The sequence below is a fragment of the Acanthochromis polyacanthus genome, chromosome 8 (genome assembly GCF_021347895.1).
Source record: "Acanthochromis polyacanthus isolate Apoly-LR-REF ecotype Palm Island chromosome 8, KAUST_Apoly_ChrSc, whole genome shotgun sequence".
Taxonomy (NCBI): Eukaryota; Metazoa; Chordata; class Actinopteri; family Pomacentridae; genus Acanthochromis; species Acanthochromis polyacanthus.
In genome coordinates this window covers 30,874,543-30,892,721 of record NC_067120.1, presented here as the reverse complement: position 1 = coordinate 30,892,721, position 18,179 = coordinate 30,874,543, and the positions used below count along the sequence as shown (strand labels likewise).

At 39.4% G+C, this 18,179-nt stretch overlaps 1 protein-coding gene across 2 annotated transcripts in view; it reads right to left on the bottom strand.

The window, feature by feature from the left end:
* Window positions 1-18,179, bottom strand: part of LOC110968839 (paired box protein Pax-6-like) — a 32,935-nt gene that overhangs the window by 7,172 nt on the left and 7,584 nt on the right. The window contains exons 3-6 of one of the 2 annotated variants that reach the window (XM_051951702.1): window positions 16,557-16,580; window positions 6,538-6,668; window positions 5,569-5,784; window positions 4,526-4,688 (exon numbers count right to left, since the gene is read on the bottom strand). In XM_051951702.1, coding sequence (XP_051807662.1) covers window positions 4,526-4,688; window positions 5,569-5,784; window positions 6,538-6,668; window positions 16,557-16,580 — 534 coding nt within the window. The remainder of the gene's footprint in view (window positions 1-4,525; window positions 4,689-5,568; window positions 5,785-6,537; window positions 6,669-16,556; window positions 16,581-18,179) is intronic. The other variant, XM_022218843.2, reaches the window with a different exon arrangement.

Sequence of the window (18,179 nt, the reverse complement as noted above, 5' to 3'; positions counted from 1 at the left end):
GGGGAAGGGAGAAAGAAGGAAAGGAAACATTAAAAAGGAAGGAACACCAGTCATGGTTAAAGCTCAGGTATGCAGTCAACATGGATCGGAGAATTTTGTAGTGATGAAGAAAATTATGTAAATCAAACGTGATAATTTGTGAAATCATTTTCTAACTACAGAAAACTTTAAACTATTTTTCAAAAAGCTGTATGAGCTTGGATAAAAAATAAAATAAAAACATTAAAATGGTCAGAAAAACACCAGTGGCTCAAAACTCTGCTCAAGTAGTTTTGTAAGCAGTTTCAATAATGGTCACATATACACATATTATTGTTATTTTACACTACAAGTCAAAGGTTTGGACACAGTTTCTCATTCAAATGGATGTAAATCTATTGTATGTTTATCTAATACACTATTGTTGGTGTAGCTAATTTAGTGCCTTTGCTCGTTATCATTCTGGTATCTTTTTCAATATATTTTTGGAGCTGCGATAATAAGTACAATATGTTTGCGGTTGAAACATGGTTCCACTGGTTAAAACTGGGGTTGTATAAGTACATCACCTCTAGCTGTAGACACTATATCAACGAGGCTTAAATATGCATGAAAATATGTCAAAATACTAGCAATTTCTATGGAATGTATTTTCTTTTTCGCATCACTAAGCTGCATTCTAACAGGTGTATTATTAGTCAGTATAATAGGCAATTTAATATCTAATGCTCAAATCCATGAATTATTTTATGCTTGATTAAAAAGCACTTCTACATGTGGTCTCTGAGCAGACACGGACTTGACTCCGGCTCCCTGCGGAACTCGTGTTATTTGTGGTGCTAGCCTAATTATTCATTATCCCCAACAGACGTAGACTGCAAAACAGAATGAAGCCATTGCTCAGTGTCATAGTCAGTCAGGCAGAAAGAGACACAAATTAGAGCAGGCGCCCACTCTCCCTCCCTAAGACACACACACAAACAGGAACAAACGTGCTGTTGACGAGAGAGGCAGCAGCAGTCGTAGTAGAGTATGACTTTGTTTCGCTGTTGTATTCCCAGAGGGCTGGGGGAGGAGGAGCAGCATATGAGCCTACTCTACACAGCAAATGGGGCCCTCAGCCACACACAAACTCACACATAGAAGGAAGAGGAAAGCCAGAATAATGTGCATTTTGCAAGGAGACAATTTACTACAGCTGCTACATTTAACATGCATTATCTTTCATATATAGAGATGGATAGATGCAAGTCTTTGGCCTGTGAGAGGAAGCCAGAGCACTGAGATGATACCCTTGTATGCACAGGGAGAAGATGTGAACTAACCGAACAGTACTAACCCCCGCACCACCATACTGATGTAATCAAACATTAGTGAAGGTATTGCTTCAGTTTGTGGAATGTGATTTGGTACGCAGGCTGCACAGTGGCTTGGTGGTTAGTACTTTCACCTTGCAGCTAGAGGATCCCAGATTGACATCCCGGCCTTCCCGGGATTTTTCTGCATGTAGTTTGCATGTTCTCCCTGTGCATGTTAACTGGTATCACTAAACTGTCTGCAGGTTTGAATGTGAGTGTGACTGTTTGTGATAGATTGGTGACATGTCCAAGGTGTCCCTTGCCTTCACCCTAAGTCAGCTGGGATAGACTCCAAACCCCCCACAACCCTAATGAGGAAGTAATTTATAGATATTAGATGGATGGATGGATTTGGTAAACGAAAGTGGTAAACAGCATATGTTCTATATATGCTTTGGTGGCAGGCGTAAACTAACCGTGATGTCACCCGTTGGTTTCAATGCCGAGAAAATGAAGCCCGGATTTTGCTGCTTCCTGGTCGCCGTTTTGGATTTTTTGGAGCCAGTGACGTAAAAAGCGTCATCAAACAGACTGAACCGGAGAGCAACTCGGGGCAGGATTGGCTGAGGACTCTCTTATCCCGCCCACATTTTACCGCAGAGGCTTCTGTTGCTGTCTATCAAGTATAGCCACGCCCCCTGGCTCCGCCAACTTTAACGATTTATTTAAAATTCAGTATTGATTTATTTTAAGATCGGCCACCTGATCTCTCATTTTGACCATGAAAACTAACGGGAACAAAATCCTGAGCTGTAGAACATCAGTCTATCAAATTTTATTTTTTCCAAAAATGAATTGGGGTCTATGGAGAAAAAGCTTTTTGGAGCCAACCCTAGCGGACGGCGTGATATTGCAAGTTTTTGACACTTCCGGGTTGGCTTCAATTCTGGAGCCAGATGCTACGTCCATCTATATACACAGAATATGTTTGGTGGACACATAGGTGAAGACAGTTATGTCATCATCTGAGCATCATTGGCCCAAAGACAGTCGCATCACCATCTTAGTTTCAGTCATACTTCACCTCTCTGCTTATTATTGGATTAGCTGGGAGTTAGGAGGAGTGATGAACTGCCAAAATGGCAATACACAGAACCAGGCTACTGAGCTTCAAAGGTGCTCTGTAGAAAACCTATGGGTGATGTTTAGGATAATTTGTCCATCTCAACATATAGTCACATGTCCCAGGTCCAAGATGCAGAGCTGATATGAGCTGAATGATTGCTACAAATGGATGCTGCAAATGATCTTTTAAAAATCTATTTCAACATTATAGTCTAGAAAGTAACAAAGCAACAAAAGCATTCACAAACATTGCATCAACTGTAAGTCCAATTACTTTTAAGGGCTTTCAGCTTCATCAGTTGATGGAGTTGGCTTAGTTGTCATTTTATGATCAAGTCATAAAATCTAGTCAAACTTCTGTTCGTAGAATGATGTATGACGGTTTGGTAAATGAGCTAACATCTAACTTTCAATTCCATTTGCTGACAAAGACTAACAGAGGGTCGCAGCTGAAAGCTCTAGGGTAAAGCTACTACTTACCATCAGTTAAGGTTTTTTTTTGCCAAATCAAAATATAACATTCCAGAAAGAAGAAAAACAACAGCCAATTAAAACTTATACTGCTCTGACGACAGATAAGAGGACATGTGCTTGGTCATTATTCTGTCTGATTCCATCTGCTGACTATGTCTCTCTTGTCTCTCTCTTTCTATAGATATTATAGTCTCCCTCACTCTGGTCTATACCATTTTTCTAAATTCAGCCAGTTATAGGTATATGTGCATAGCTTGGAGACTGTGCTAGCATTTATATTTGGTTTCAAAAAAACAGAAATTGGCTCATCAGTGGCAGTGAGTATTGTTGCAGTATTCTAGTAGAATTAGTAATAGAAGAGTGGAAATATAGTGCCGTGATAAAGTATTTGCTCCCTTCTCATATTCTTTTTTTTTTTGCATGTTACCCACTTTAATGTTTAAGATCATCAAACAAATGTAGATCTCAGACAAAGATAACCCAAGTAAACACAAAATGCAGTTTTTAAATGATGATTTTATTTATTAAGGGGAAAAAAAAACTTCAAAGCTACCTGGCCCTGTGTGAAAAAGTAACTGTCCCCAAAACCTAATAACTGGTTGGACCACCCTCAGCAGCAACAACTGAAATTTCCCCAGATGATCAAACTACCATCACCATGTTTGACTGTTGGTACAGTATGATGTTCTCATTCTGAAATGCTGTGTTACTTTTACACCAGGTGTAATGAGACATACACTTTCCAAAAAGTTCAACATTACATCTCGTCAGTTCATAGAACATTCTTCCAAAAATCATGGGGATCATTCAGATGTTTGTTTGCAAAGTAAGATGAGCTTTTAAGTTATTTTTGGTCAGCAGTGGTTTTCGTCTTGAAACTCTGCCATGGATGCCATTTTTGCCCAGTCTCTTGCTTATTGTTGAGTCATGAACACTGAGCTTAACTGAAGCTAGGGATTCTTGCAGTTTTTTAGATGTTGTGCTGGGTTCCTTTGTGAGCTCCTAGATGAGTCATTGCTGTGTTCCTGGGATAATTTTGGTTGGCCGGCCACTCCTGGTAAGATTCTCCACTGTTCCATGATTTCTTCATTTGTGGATATGGTGACTCTCATCGGGGTTCACTGAAGTCCTAAAGTTTAGACGTGGTTTTGTAACCTTTTCCAGACTGATAGATGTCAGTGACTTTATTTCTCATCTGTTCTTGAATTTCTTTAGATCGGGGCATTTTGTTGCAGCTTTTTGAGATCTTCAGACTGACTTCATTTTTTCAGACAGACTCTATTTAAGTGATTTCTTGATTGAACAGGTCTGGAGATAATCAGGCATTGGGTGTGGTCAGTGAAACTGAACTTGCTTTCCAAAATAGTGTAATTAGCCACAGTTCATTTGTGATTTCACAAGGAGGGCAATTGCTTTTTCACATAGGGCATGTAGGTTTGGATAGATTTTTTCCCTTAAAACACTAAATCTTCTTTTAAAAACTGCATTTTGTGTTTACTTTGGTTTTCTTTGTCTAATATTGAAATTTGTTTGATGGTCTTAAGTATTTAAGTCGGAGAAATGAAAAAAAAAATAGAATTCAAAATAGGGACATGTACTTTTTCACGGCACTGTAGTAGTGTGATGAGTAGTATAAAGTAAGTCCTTACCAGTAGTAGAGAGTGTAGTCCCGGCATACCACCCTGAGCGTCCTCCCCAGGTAGTTTGTACATTGAGCATCTTGAGTTTGTCAAACATCCCTTCAGCTCCCACTGTGCCCATTTGCTGCTTGTCACTGGCCAAATTCCTGAGTACTCGATTTATTGATGAAACCTGGTGATAAATACCAAATACATGACTCACTGTCAACTATCAGCCAGATTTACTTTGTCCATTAACAGAAAAACTACAAAGATGTAATGAAATGTGTTACTTCCACATTGCCAGTTGTTGTAGCTGTTTTTTTGTGTGGAAGCTAGACTTGCCATATTAGTGTCTCAACCTTTTCATTTTTAAGTCACATAGATCAGTTTACATCAGCCTATTGACCAGTAGGGTCTTCTACCCACCTATACAATCACTGCCCACAAATGAATCAGGTACAGTGCGTCTTTAGTTGGCTTTTCAAACTGGACTTTTACTGGTCTGAAACATTTTTAAGCACCAAACCTCACTATAATTGTAACTTTTTACCTTTGCTAACATTTACCCAGCTTGCCCATAAAGCAAATTTTTTTTACTGCGCTTTCCTACTGTAGTTAGCCACATTCCCTTCCTGATCCTTGATCAAAACAAAAGTGTCACATTTAATTTGTAAGGTCATCTAAGAAGCAAATAAAAACATTGTATTGTGGTACGAATTAATTGTCATTCTTTGCATATCTTTTGATGAGTGTCTCTTGTTGACACACTAGCTTGTTTTACACATGGAAAGTTTGATTATCAACTATAAAACAGGCACCGTGACTACGTAAAAGTAGAAAATTACAAAATCCTCAAACCCTAAATTTTCATTTTTTTTTCACTCAACTTTGATGCCCTTCACTTGATTTAAATTTTCATATACAGCAACAATTTAAATGAGATTTAAATCCTATTTATTTTCTTAACTGTATCTGTGTGATCCATTTGGCTTTTAAACTTTAGCTCTGTCTTGTCCTGAGCAAAGCTTTTAAATTACACACTACTTGGCTGAAAAACAGAAGGATCTTACACTGGGTATATTGTCATTGGTGCAGACTCCTTCTGCCAGCAGACGATCTCTTATCTCCCAGGCAAAAATGGACGGACACTCTCTCTTATACTGAGCGATCTTCCCCACCACCTCTGGAGTGGCCACTCTGGGTTTACTCCCTCCTATGGCCCGAGGACGGATCGAACCAGTCTCGTAATACCGACCCAAGATCTTACTCACACAGCCGTTAGACACCTGGAGACAGAAACAGCACACATCTTATTGGGTCAGTCGATGGAATAATTATAGCAATGAATACTGTATGTTTAAAGGTGTTATGTGTACTATATGTACAAAGAAGATGCACAAAGCTTCATGTGGCTCCAGAAGCAGCTGAACAAAATCTGGCTTAAATGATGTTAACTGATGTTGTGGTGGTTGTGTTGCATTGATAGTTGGATTATCCTTCTGAGGGACCAGGGGAAAACACAACCAACAAATTTCTAATTTACTTAGAACTGATTAATTTCATGCAGACAAACAAGATATGTAGGAAACCTGGGGCCCCAGGGCAGTGTCCCACTCTGCCCAATTGGTGTTCTAGGTTTAGTTGCATTCTGGAATGCAACATTTAATCGGTGGAGTGCTCTTTTACATGAACACAGAAATCAGGAAGCAAGCAGTGGTCTCTAGTGCCAAGGAAAGATGTTTTGTCAACCCAATCATCTACCCTGACCTCCTCACTGCAAGGCACAGTAGCTCTGTCGTTGTCATACTTCTTCCTTTGCCCCAAACAGACAACATCATTCATGCAAATATCAGTCAGTTGCAGTCATTTGAGCCATCATTTTTCTTGAGAGGACACTCTTAATGTACTGTGCCATATACAATGTAAATGGATACCAAACACCAAACCTGCAGGACACAGTGCGTGGTTACATTCCTACTGTGTGTTTCTCTGCCTGGCCTTTGACCCATATTAATGTGAACCTGTACCCAGTTCCATACCTGCAGTATTCTGGATATGTCACATGGTCGAGCTCCACTGTGTGCCAGCTCCACTATCTTCTGCCTGGTAGAATCAGGTAAAGGTCTCCCATTGACAAACACACCTCCCAGCTGGTTTACTCCACTGTGACCTACACCCACATACACACAAACACAGACACACAGAGACAGATAGAGAGAGAAAGGCTTTACGTAACTCATTTGCTGAGTAACTGTCTCCCAAAAATTACATCCTTATACATCTAAACTGCATTCTGAATTATGTTTTCAAATGAAGAGACGTTCTTACGCGAGGTAGCAGTAAAATGTAGCATGAAGCGTTTACTTATTCAAAGAGCTACAAAGCCCACATTTGGATGCTCGGGGCTGGTGGTGGCTTATGGGCTGAACAGGGCTTTGATTCAGTAGACTGATGTATGCGTTACCCAATTTACTCGGTTATGTTTCAAAAAATATCATGGTTCCAGCTAAAATACACCCTTTCACAACTCGTTTGAAGCTTCTCCTTCATTTTGTGGGTTACCAGGAAAAGACGCCCTCAACATATAATATATGATTGGCTGGCTGCAAAGTGGTGACAGTTGAAACAAAATACGATAAAGAGCAAAGATATTTAGATTAGAAAATCTGCCATACGCAAGCAGCCACCCCTGTTGCTTTAAAATGAGGCAAGCATGGAAGTGCTAAAAATCGCAGTTCATTTAGTGGCTATTTCAGGCTGTCTCCAAAAATCAGTCCTGTTAAAATGTTCAACTTTACAGCAGAAATAAACATGTTTACAGCTTGATACTAACAATGATTTTGGTCTTGGTTGATTTTCCCATGTTCCATGGCACAAAGACATTAGCATGGCCTGCCTTACTTTTACTCATGCTTTACGTCTTTGCTTGCTTTTGCATTTGGTATAAGTTAAGGGAAGTCTTGTATTGAGAAGACCCAGATAGCAAACTATGGGTGAATCAATGTTGAATCTATGTTGAGACCTAACGTCAAAATTATACAGAAAGCGCAAGGTTGATAAAATGTTGAGTCAACATTTGCTTACATAGATTACATGTTTGCAAACATAGATTCAACATTAATTAAACATTGACCTGTCAAACATTTTAATTAAACCAAAATACAATGTAGATTCAATGGCATCTTTTAAACACAAACTTCAATGTTGACAAAATGTTGTTGAATCAACGTTGATCCAACCATCAGTCTTCAACCGTAACCACAATTCAACCTTCTTAACCCTAATTCAACACTGATTTAACATCTTTTGCTATCTGGGTAAAGTGTGATTTATGGTTGAAAAGCAAACGTTGACTCAACATTTTATCAACCTTGCGCTTTCTGTATAATTTCTACGTTAGGTCTCAACATAGATTCAACATTGATTCACCCATAGTTTGCTATCTGGGGATGGTCGTAGAACTACCACACTGAGCTTTAAAACTGCTCTGCAGAAAATCTATTGGAGCCATCACAGAAGATTTGTCCATCTCTTTATACAATCAATGAAGAAATGTCAAATATAAAACTTGTGTTTCCTTCAGTGTAACTGAGAATGCAGTTTAGTTCTATAGGAACATATTTTTGGGGAGATGCAACTCTTCCTAAGCTATGTTTTACTCCACAACAACAAAATCCACAAGAGAAGTCAGTGCTCAGGGACATGCTTGTGGAGAGAATCCAGCAGGAAACAAAGGGGAGATGAAGGGGAAAAGGCACCTCTCTTAAGTCAAAGCAAAATTATCTCTTTGTGTTTTTAGGGAATGGTACAACATTCACACTTACACTACCATTCAAAAATTTGGAGTCACTCAGGCAATATCATGTTTTTCATGAAAATTCACACTTTTATTCAGGTGCTAACATAATTGCACAACGACCCCAAACTTTTGAACAGTAGTTTATATAGTATCTCTTAACTTTAGATTCTACAAAAAATGCAACAAAAAAAAAATGAAATGTGTTCATTCACCTGCTTACACACACACTCACACATCAATGATGGCAGAGCTGCCATGCATGGTGCTCGCCTGTCATCGAGAGAAACTTGGAGTTCAAAGTCTGAACCATGGACACTCCAGTGGAAAATCTGCTCGACCACCTGAGCCACATACATCTATCTAAAGTTTCAATTTGACTGTCAAATTTGCAGATACTACTGATTAATTTGGGGATTTTTATTTGATTTCTTTTTTCTGTCCTTAACAGAGATAAACCAATATGATCTACATTCGGCAGTGTACATTAGATCAGTACACTTCTGTACAATGTCATTACTATTAAATAATTCTAAATGGTTTCATCTTCATAGAAACGAATAATGTACAATGAAAACAGACAGGCTGGACAAAGTACATTAAAAACACAAGAAAAACACTCAGAGAGCGCAGTACTCTGCCAAGGCTGCTCAGTCGTTGTGTGATTTGCGACAGATGAAATCTTGAAACAATTCGTGGTCCGCAGTTGTTGATTTGTAGTATGACCACATGTGATCATCAGCAAGCAGCTGACGTAGTGTTCACTTGTAGTTGTTGGGGAATTTTGCAATCTCGAGAGGAAGCAGACTCAGAGACACTCTGGAGACTCAGATGGCTTATGTTGAGAACAAGATTTACCGACATCAGGAGCAGTGATACAACAAAGCAGCACATTCATGTGAGCGTTGCCAACACCACTTCTGAGGATTCTCTTCGACCTTGGGTAATTAAGAAATTGGGAGGAATGCCAAATTTAGATTACGGCCCAATATGGAGACAACTTAAAGACAACATCTAATCACAACCAACAGCCTCTCCTTTTCCAGAGCCATAGTCGGAACAAAGAGGACCTAAACATGCTTACAGGCTCAGATTGGGAGAAGCAAATAGGAACAAGGGTCAAAGGTGATCACTAGTAGGATAATCTGAGGTGACCTACAAGCTCTACAACTTGATTTAAAGCTCGTGTCCGGAGTTTCCATTTGTTTTCAATTTATGTATCATTGTTTAACAAAGCTTAAATGTGTTAGTCTCGTTCGATACTATAATATAATGTCAGTATGACGCGATATGAAAATTTATTCATCAACTCCGCCTTCCTCTCATAGACCCCCATGTTATTCCAAAAAGCACCGGTCGCTGCCGACCAATCAAGTTCGAGCTTCCGCTTTGTTATGCTGTCAATCAACGGTTACGCGCACAGCAAGCAAGCCCATGAAGAGGTGGGCGAGCTACGCACTACGCAACCGCGCGCACATTTGTTTTGCTTGTGGAGGAGAGAGCATCAGGGATCAGCAACTTCCAGAAAAGTTACCAATCCCACGGCTTGTCAGGCCAAGAGACTGCAGGACGTTTTTTAGCTCGGGGTGCTCACGTCGCTCCCCGACCACGGCCTCCATAGCCCGCCTGACGGCTTCGTTTAGATGCCCGACCTCTGGAGGAAGATGTTGGGGCGTCTGGGACATACTCTTCGTCAGAGGTGTCATGCAATTCTGAACTCTAGATAGAAATAAATAAACAATGTAACACATATACACGCGTAAATGCACTAAGTTTGATAAACAATGTCATTGAGAGGGATACACGAGTGTAATCACATATTGAAACTTTACTAGTTCGTCCTAGCAGATTCATGTTATTTTGGTATTAGGACAAGTTAGACTCAATACAGCATTCTAATGTAATTCCTTTATTATTTACTAAATGTACTAAATGTAGAGGAGTGGAAAACAGCAAAACAGGCAAGATGCTGCAGCACTCTGGGCACTCCTGTCAGGTACTGCGTGCGTGCACAAATAAAGGGGTGAAATCAGAGGGAGGGTGGGACCAACAGTGTTTTGGGAGACGCTGCGATTCAAACTCCGGACAGCAGCTTTAAGGGGACATTGTTACAGTGACTCCATTCCGCTATCTTGCAATGATACAGAAATCTTCAGCAAATCCATAGATCCAGACTAGAAGTCACATCACTGACAAAATCTAATCAGTTGCTTCTTGTGTCATTTCTGACCTTCCCTGAAAATTTCATCCAAATCCATTAGTCCCTTATTGAGTAATGTTGCTAACGGGCAAACAGACAGACAGACAAACCAATGGCAATCGTCACTTAACTCTACCACGTTCCTTAGCGGAGTAAATTAAACCCTCTCAGCTGGTTTTAGTGCTCTGCTCTCCAATTTAAAATACACTGAAGGTTTTTTGGATTTCAGTCAGGGGACATAATGGTCATGGTGATGGGCTTACGTTTAAAATCAACAACAACAAAAAACCTTTGTGTGATATTTGCTGTGTCTATGGGATGTCGTCTTATCAATCAGTATTTCAGTGAGCAACATGTCAGCACTTTCCCACCTCCATGTTTCGGGTTGGCATTATGCAGTCACTGGTGTATTCCTGACCAGTTCCACCTGGTTTCTTCAGGCCACAGCATGGTTTGCCAATATTCGGCAGGCTTCCTTTAATCTTCTTTGCCAAAGGTTTATCTTGTATTTTTGTGTCATTTTGTGAATGTAATGTTTTTTCTTAAAAACTGTCTGTAGAGGGTAACAATTACATCTCACATTTTTTTTGCAAGGTTATACAAATAATAAATTGTGCATATCATCATTTTTAAAGGGTGGCTTTTATGCCTTCTTGTACTTCTTTACCATTTAATTCTGTTAAACATCAATTCAAACGTGATGGGTGTAGAAAAAATCTTAAACATTTTTACCAAAAGTTTAACTCACTTCTTATGAATTTTCACTCACGCTTTAATTGTAGTGTTTTTACCATTTTTTTAGATTATTTAATCACATGCTCTGACAATCCTAAGAGAGGTGAAGTTAGGAAGATCTTAAGGACAAAGGATCATAAATCCTACATGTAGTGGCTGCAAAAAATTTGAACAATGTTTCACTAAAAGGGATTTGTTGGGTATGGAATAATAAAGGAAGAGATATTCGTAAAGAAGACAGAAAAGCATTTTGAAATCCAATAGGGATTTCTGTAATAAGCAAGTTGTAATGTTTTACATTTATTTTCCCAAACTTTTGCTAACAGAACTGCTTAAACATCGGTTCATGAATCAGTCTGCAAGCGTGAAAATATTCTCCATGTTTCAGCCAGTTTAAGCCATAGGTGCTCGATGCAATTAAGGTCATGGATCTGGCAGGAAATTTAGACTCTGATTCTGTTGAGGGATTTTCTTTTCTTTCAGCAGTTGTGTGCTTTAGATCTTCATCCTTATTCTATTTTTTTTTAATTGAAAGCATACCCAGTTGTGGATAAAGGAAAGTGGTGGGTTTTACTGATTCATTGTACTGATAAATGGAGTGCCCCTCTGTGTGACAAAAAATTATGCTTGATGTAAAGATCTGTTCAGTTCAAACACTTGAGCAAACCCTCTTTATAAGTAAGCAATGAAGCTGCTGACTGGTGCTTCTTTAAGTTTGTGTGAAGCTTAAAATGTTTTGTTTTGCATGTCTGACATGTTTCAGCAGCAGCGGTCCTCAGCATGTGCAGGTTAAGTAGAGATTTGCACAAAATCAATTGTCTATTGTCTGTTAATGGCTCTGTGGCAGGAAGCATATTGTAGGCTTATAAACCTCTCAACGGGACATTAATAAATCATAGTAGCTAACACACACACACACACACACACACACACACACACACACACACACACACACACACACACACACACACACACACACACAGACAGTATAAACTGAGGTGGGACTGCTGTGAGTTAAAACAGGTTTCATTTTGTTCATACACAGAAATAACCATCCCATCAAAACTATTCTGTTTATGACAAGATAGAGACAGCACTTTTATATACTACTATACAAATCTGGCCATCTGACACAAAAAATACATGTTCCAACTAAAACAGTTCGACAACACAGAACAGGCTTGAAACACAACACAAATATACTCATGAACATGAAAAGAAATCTCCAAAATACTATCTTTCCAAATAAAAAATAAAATCTGTCAGAAATGTTGTTGATTCACTTTCCAGCATCATTATCAAAAAGTGAAAGTCAAAAGTTTGGGTATGTTCATTATGCTTAATACCCCCAAACAAGTTCACTGTGTGTAAATTGTAGTTTTAGCCCATGTGAACCCTCTGTTTCTATGAGACTTCATCATGTGGTTGTTCAAATACAGACATAGACCTGTGTTTTTCTTTGAAACTAGCATGATCGTGCAGCTTCACGAAGTTGTGGGGCATAACTATAGATGAATGGTTAAGTTGGCCAAGTTTAGTTATTTTTTTAATGCTGCATGTGTTGTCAAACTGGGGCTGATATGCACAGAAGAGGTGTATCCAGGAGAGAAGACATAGAGTGACAGAACATGCTCATTCCCAAACACAGACCAGTTAACGTTAGGAACTGTAACAGTCCCTCCATGAATTTGTGACGTTGCAATCGCACCAATTCACGCAAGTTCAACCAATCTCCGCGAATTCTGTGCGACCTTGCAATTTTGTCCAATCACAAAACTTTTCCGCAATTTTGGCCAGCCTCCCATGAGTTCCATCAATCATAGCAGTCCCCAGCATAAACCTAATGAATGTACATCACAAAATTCAAATTGTTTTTGGTTTGAAAATCGATTCTAATGTCCCTCAATAACAACAAAGATTAATGCTGAAGACCGTACAAAACAATTCACTGATGTTCTTCACCAAAGCGGAGGCAATATTGCCGTGGAATACAAAACAAATAAATAAATCATCAATTGACAAACACTTTTCTACCATGAAACATATTAGGAGAACGGCTGAAATGAGCGGACCACAGACCAGACAAATCACCATGACGGAAGCTGTTCCATCCAGATCTGTAGTGAGCACTAAAGGAAAGAAGGTAAGTTAGAGTAATTACTTCGCCAAGGAAAGCTGCGGAGCTATGTGATGATCGACATACCTGAATCCTTCCTCTGTTGGTAACATTAGGCCTGCTCAAAAACACAGTAACAGATTTGGATGGAATTTTCAGGGAAGGTCAGAAATGCCACAAGGACCAAGTGATTACATTTTGGCAGTGATGCAGCTTATAGAAATCCATGGATTTCTGAAGGATTTCCCATTGAGATAGCGACATTGCGTCTGACCGCTTTACGGTAACCATGACAACAAGTAAACACTACCTCAGCCTTCTGACGATCACATCATTACAATCCTACTACAAATCCACCGCTGTGGACTTATCGGAAATGATACAAGGAGCAACCAGTTCAATTGTGAGGGTGTTTCTGAGTCCCATCAATTCCCGCCGACCACTACATATTTAGGTCACATGATTCGGTATCCATACATAATGTACACATGCAAAACATGCCTGTGTTCATGTAACGTCAGGAAATGAACAGTCTTGGCAAAGTTCTGCGCTCTCTGAGTGCTTTTCTTGTTAATTGACATGACAAGCTGTGAGTGTGTGTGTGAACACGTGTGTGCCAGGACATGCCACTGACAGATATGTCCAAATGTGAGTCATTCAATAATAAATTATCATTTTGTGCCTTAAATCTACCAACCACCTCATGTTAAACCAGTATCTTGCTGGTGCTAATTTCCCACCGTGGCATGCAAGCTTTTGTGTAAATGGGTTGAAGCGCTAAAGAATGGACTTCAGAATATATGTTGTCAATAAAAATGTTGAAATATGTTCTAAAAGCTGAAAAAATGCAACTTTATAGCAACTGCCTCCCGCAATTTCATCTCAACAAATAGCTTAAAACATCGCAACTTACATGGCAATTTTTTTTCCCGAAAAGCTGCAGCGAATTCAGGCATTTTAGGCCGCAACAATCTCGAAAAACTCACTCGAAATAATCCTGGAGGGACTAATGTAGCAGCAGTAAAATGAGCGGTAAAACTCAGTCTAATTCCTGCATGTGCGTAGAATTGCTAATCATGCTAATAATTTCATTAGCTACTAATGAAATATTTAATTGTTCAATAAAAACAATGCTCAGTCATTCATTTAGATTCATATGATGGCAGATGGCAGAAGCAAATGTAGATCCTCCCCCAGAGTAGAACTACTGTAGTGTAAACCTGATGGACAATCTGGATCTAAGAGCGCTTACCTTCCAGTACAACTCACACTGCTGTGGCACCGAAACTTGTATTCTGCTTAATTAAATTACATAAAGAAGCATGACCTCTGTGGAAGCTGCCTTTAAATGTTACAGTATATTATTTCTAACCCTTCCTAATGCCGCTGACTATCAGGTTCAAATTTGTGTTTTAGGGTGATCATTTCACCGCAGAAATGTTAATCACAGTGTCACATCCCAGAGGAACACACCCGGGCTTTCTCTCCTGACACACAATTAATAGACAGACATATGGAGTCAATTTGGTTCCCTCCCTCTGTGACAGACATCCACACACAGACTGAGCAGGTGGGCCATTGGGAGCACCTCAGCAGCTTTCACTTTAAATCTGTTCATTTACACTGAATCGCAATTCAGTTCACTTTCCCTGAAAGAGTGTACTGCCGTTATCATCAAAGTCCTCCAAATGAAACAAATATGTAGCAAGTTACAGTACTTATCAAATTTATTAGACCTCCACCAGATGTAAGGCGGATGCCACCACTGATTACCAAAATACCAAGCAAATGTTTTTTCATGTTTCTGTAATGGTTAATCTGCCAGACTGTGTAAGCTCTTAAAAATTAGATCTTTAATGCTAAAATACAATTATTGTTGTTATCCATCAATTTTCCAATTTACTGTTTTACAGAAAAGCTGAAAAAAACTGTAAATCACATTAAGAATTTTGTTTTTATTGTGATGCCACATTGTAGTTGTTTGCTTCATTCCTGAACAGAAACAGTTGTTTTAGTGGTTGTATGTTCCTCTTGATTAATTTCTGACTTCTCAGAGAGTTCTAGTGTGCTGACTCAAACTTGGGTTTAAAAACGTGAATTCAGTTTGAAATTCCTCACTCCTGTTTCGCGCTTCTTCAAGACACATGCAGTAGATTTGACAAACCGAGAGTATATAAAATAGCCAAAACTATCTCAACCTCAAATCTACAGCAGCAAATAGAAACAAGCACATTTATGCTGCTATAACATTGAAAGCGTCATACAGAGAATACTGTTGTTTTAAACTGGTATTCCTCCAAACATCAGGACATTATATGAGGACCTCACGTCTCGTCTTACTAGCCGGTTGATGTCTGACACAGTTCATTACTGGTGTCATTGCATAATTCCATTTTACTGACTTAGATCCTTTCAGCACTGTGGTCACAACCACATCTTTGGATGAGCTGTGCTTGCTTTCCTTTTCTAACGTTAGCAGTTCTAAAATGTTCTGTGTTGCAAAAAGGAAAGAAGTACACATGTAATGCTGCAACAAAAGTAAATGTGAAACACTGAACACAGCACAGGCAAGCACGGACTCACACTATAAAACTATTCTGCAGAGAACAGTGGGTCAATATTCCTCCATGGTGATGTGTTTAAGTGTAACAAACATTTCAGTGAAGTTGTTGCTGCCAAGGGACCAACTTGTTATTAGGTTCAGGGGGGCAATTACTTTTTCACAGGACTTGATGCAGATTTTCAATAAATTTTCAATAAATCATAATTTAAAAGCTTTTACGTTTTGTGGGTTAGCAGTGTCTAATATTCAAACACTGTATGCGGAATGTCAGTGCTCATGGAGTACACTGCAGACTGACTGAATCCACTTTCATTCTAATCACCGACAAATGTAGCATGTGCTTCATTCACTAATGACCATAGCAAATGAATATTGGTGTTCACCCTCAGTTACTCCTCAACAACCCCCACTTGCTCCATTTTCACTATATGGAATTAAAACTGATTAAAGTGGAGGTGACGATAATAGCAACCAACATTCATCCCAATGCTACTGTCCAACAAAAAAGTGGCAAAATATTATGTCAAGCTGTATCATCCAGAAGAGATGAATGGGGGTGAGGCAGTGCAGTGCGGAACGGATATTGGTCAGGAGAGAGATGCAAGACAAAAACAAGCAAAGACATATAGAGAAAGGTAATTCACACACCTTCACTGCAGACAGCATGAACCTCTTGTCCCCGCAGTAAAAAAGAAACATGAAGTGAAGTTCATTGTCGGTACCACCCAAAAGATTTTATATAGCCCAACATTTGAAGTCAATTAGTCATAATTTCAAGTGATACTTACAGGCTCTGTTTTTACATATGATTATGGTCTAGATTTGAGAGGCATTCAATTACACGACTGAAGAGTTTGTCCTTTAAATATGCAGTGGAAAAAAGTTTTCGGACACCCCATACATTTGAGAAATACTGCATTAAGAATTACTCTTAAATCTTCAAGTGCAATTTATTTCAGTACGGTCACAGCCAAAATGCCAAACAAATCCAAGAAAAGCCATTAAAAACTTAAAATTGATTGATTCCATAAAAATACATCAGAAATTTTGAGTATTGAGTCATTTTGCTACCAATGATCCACAAATAAAACTCATGCTTTTTATTAAAAGACACTATTTCTGTTGTTGTGCTCTGTGTCTATATAAAAAAAAGCCAGCACATTTGAAAGTTCTTCAGAGACAAAAATGGCTAAAGCAAGGAACCCAATGCAGGAAACACACCTGAAGATGCAGATTCTGAGTTAGGAAGGGTACAGCTGCCGCCAAATAGCCAGAAGTGCAGATCTAGTTGGATACACTCTGCAGAAATACAGAAGAACCAACAGCTTGGAAGCTCAAGGTTTCTTCCCTTTAAAAGGGAGTTTTTTCTTGCCACTGTTGCCTTACTGCTTTCTCTTGGGATTCAGGCATAGGGGTTCTGTAAAGCGTCTTGAGACAATTTGACCTGCAATTGGTGCTAAATAAATGAAATTGAATTGAATTGAACTGAATTGAATTGAATTGAATTGAATTGAATTGAATTGAATTGAATTGAATTGAATTGAATTGAATTGAATTGAATTGAAAGACAAACCAAGATCTGGGCGTCCAAAGGTTTCTTCAGCAAGAAATGACCTGATCCTCATGTGCAGGGAAAACTGCCGAATGACATCACAGGAGCTTCAGCAGCAGTGGTCAAATCAAACTGGTGTCCAGTGTTCCACCTGCATTGCACGTGGCCGACCTTCAGATCATGGATTCAGGTCCTACAAGGCTGTGAACAAGCCCCTGATCAATGACAGACAGAAGTTAGTCCAGCGTTGTTGAGTCCAAGCACACAAGAACTGGACAGTCAGGAATTGGAAGAAGATTCTGTGGTCAGATGAATCCAGTTTCAGGCTTTATCTTCCTCCTGCTAATGTGAGGGTACGCAGAAGACCAGGTGAAGCATTATCTCCAGAATGGAGAGTACCTACTGTCAAGCATGGCGGAGGCAGTATCATGGTTTGGGGATGCATGAGTGCTGCTGGTGTTGATCTTCTCACTGTCTGTGATGAACATTGAACTCTGTCAAGTATTGTGCCATTGTCCAAATTCACATGTTCCCTTCTGCACGTGCACTGTTCTGTCAAGGTCAAAACTGGATGTTTCAACAAGATAATGCCCCTCGCTACACATCCAGGGCCAGTAGAATCTGGCTGCAGGAGCACAGTGTCCAGGTCTGAGAGTGGCCAGCTCAATCGCCAGACATAAGTTCCATTGAAAATATGTGATGGATAATCAGAAGGTGTG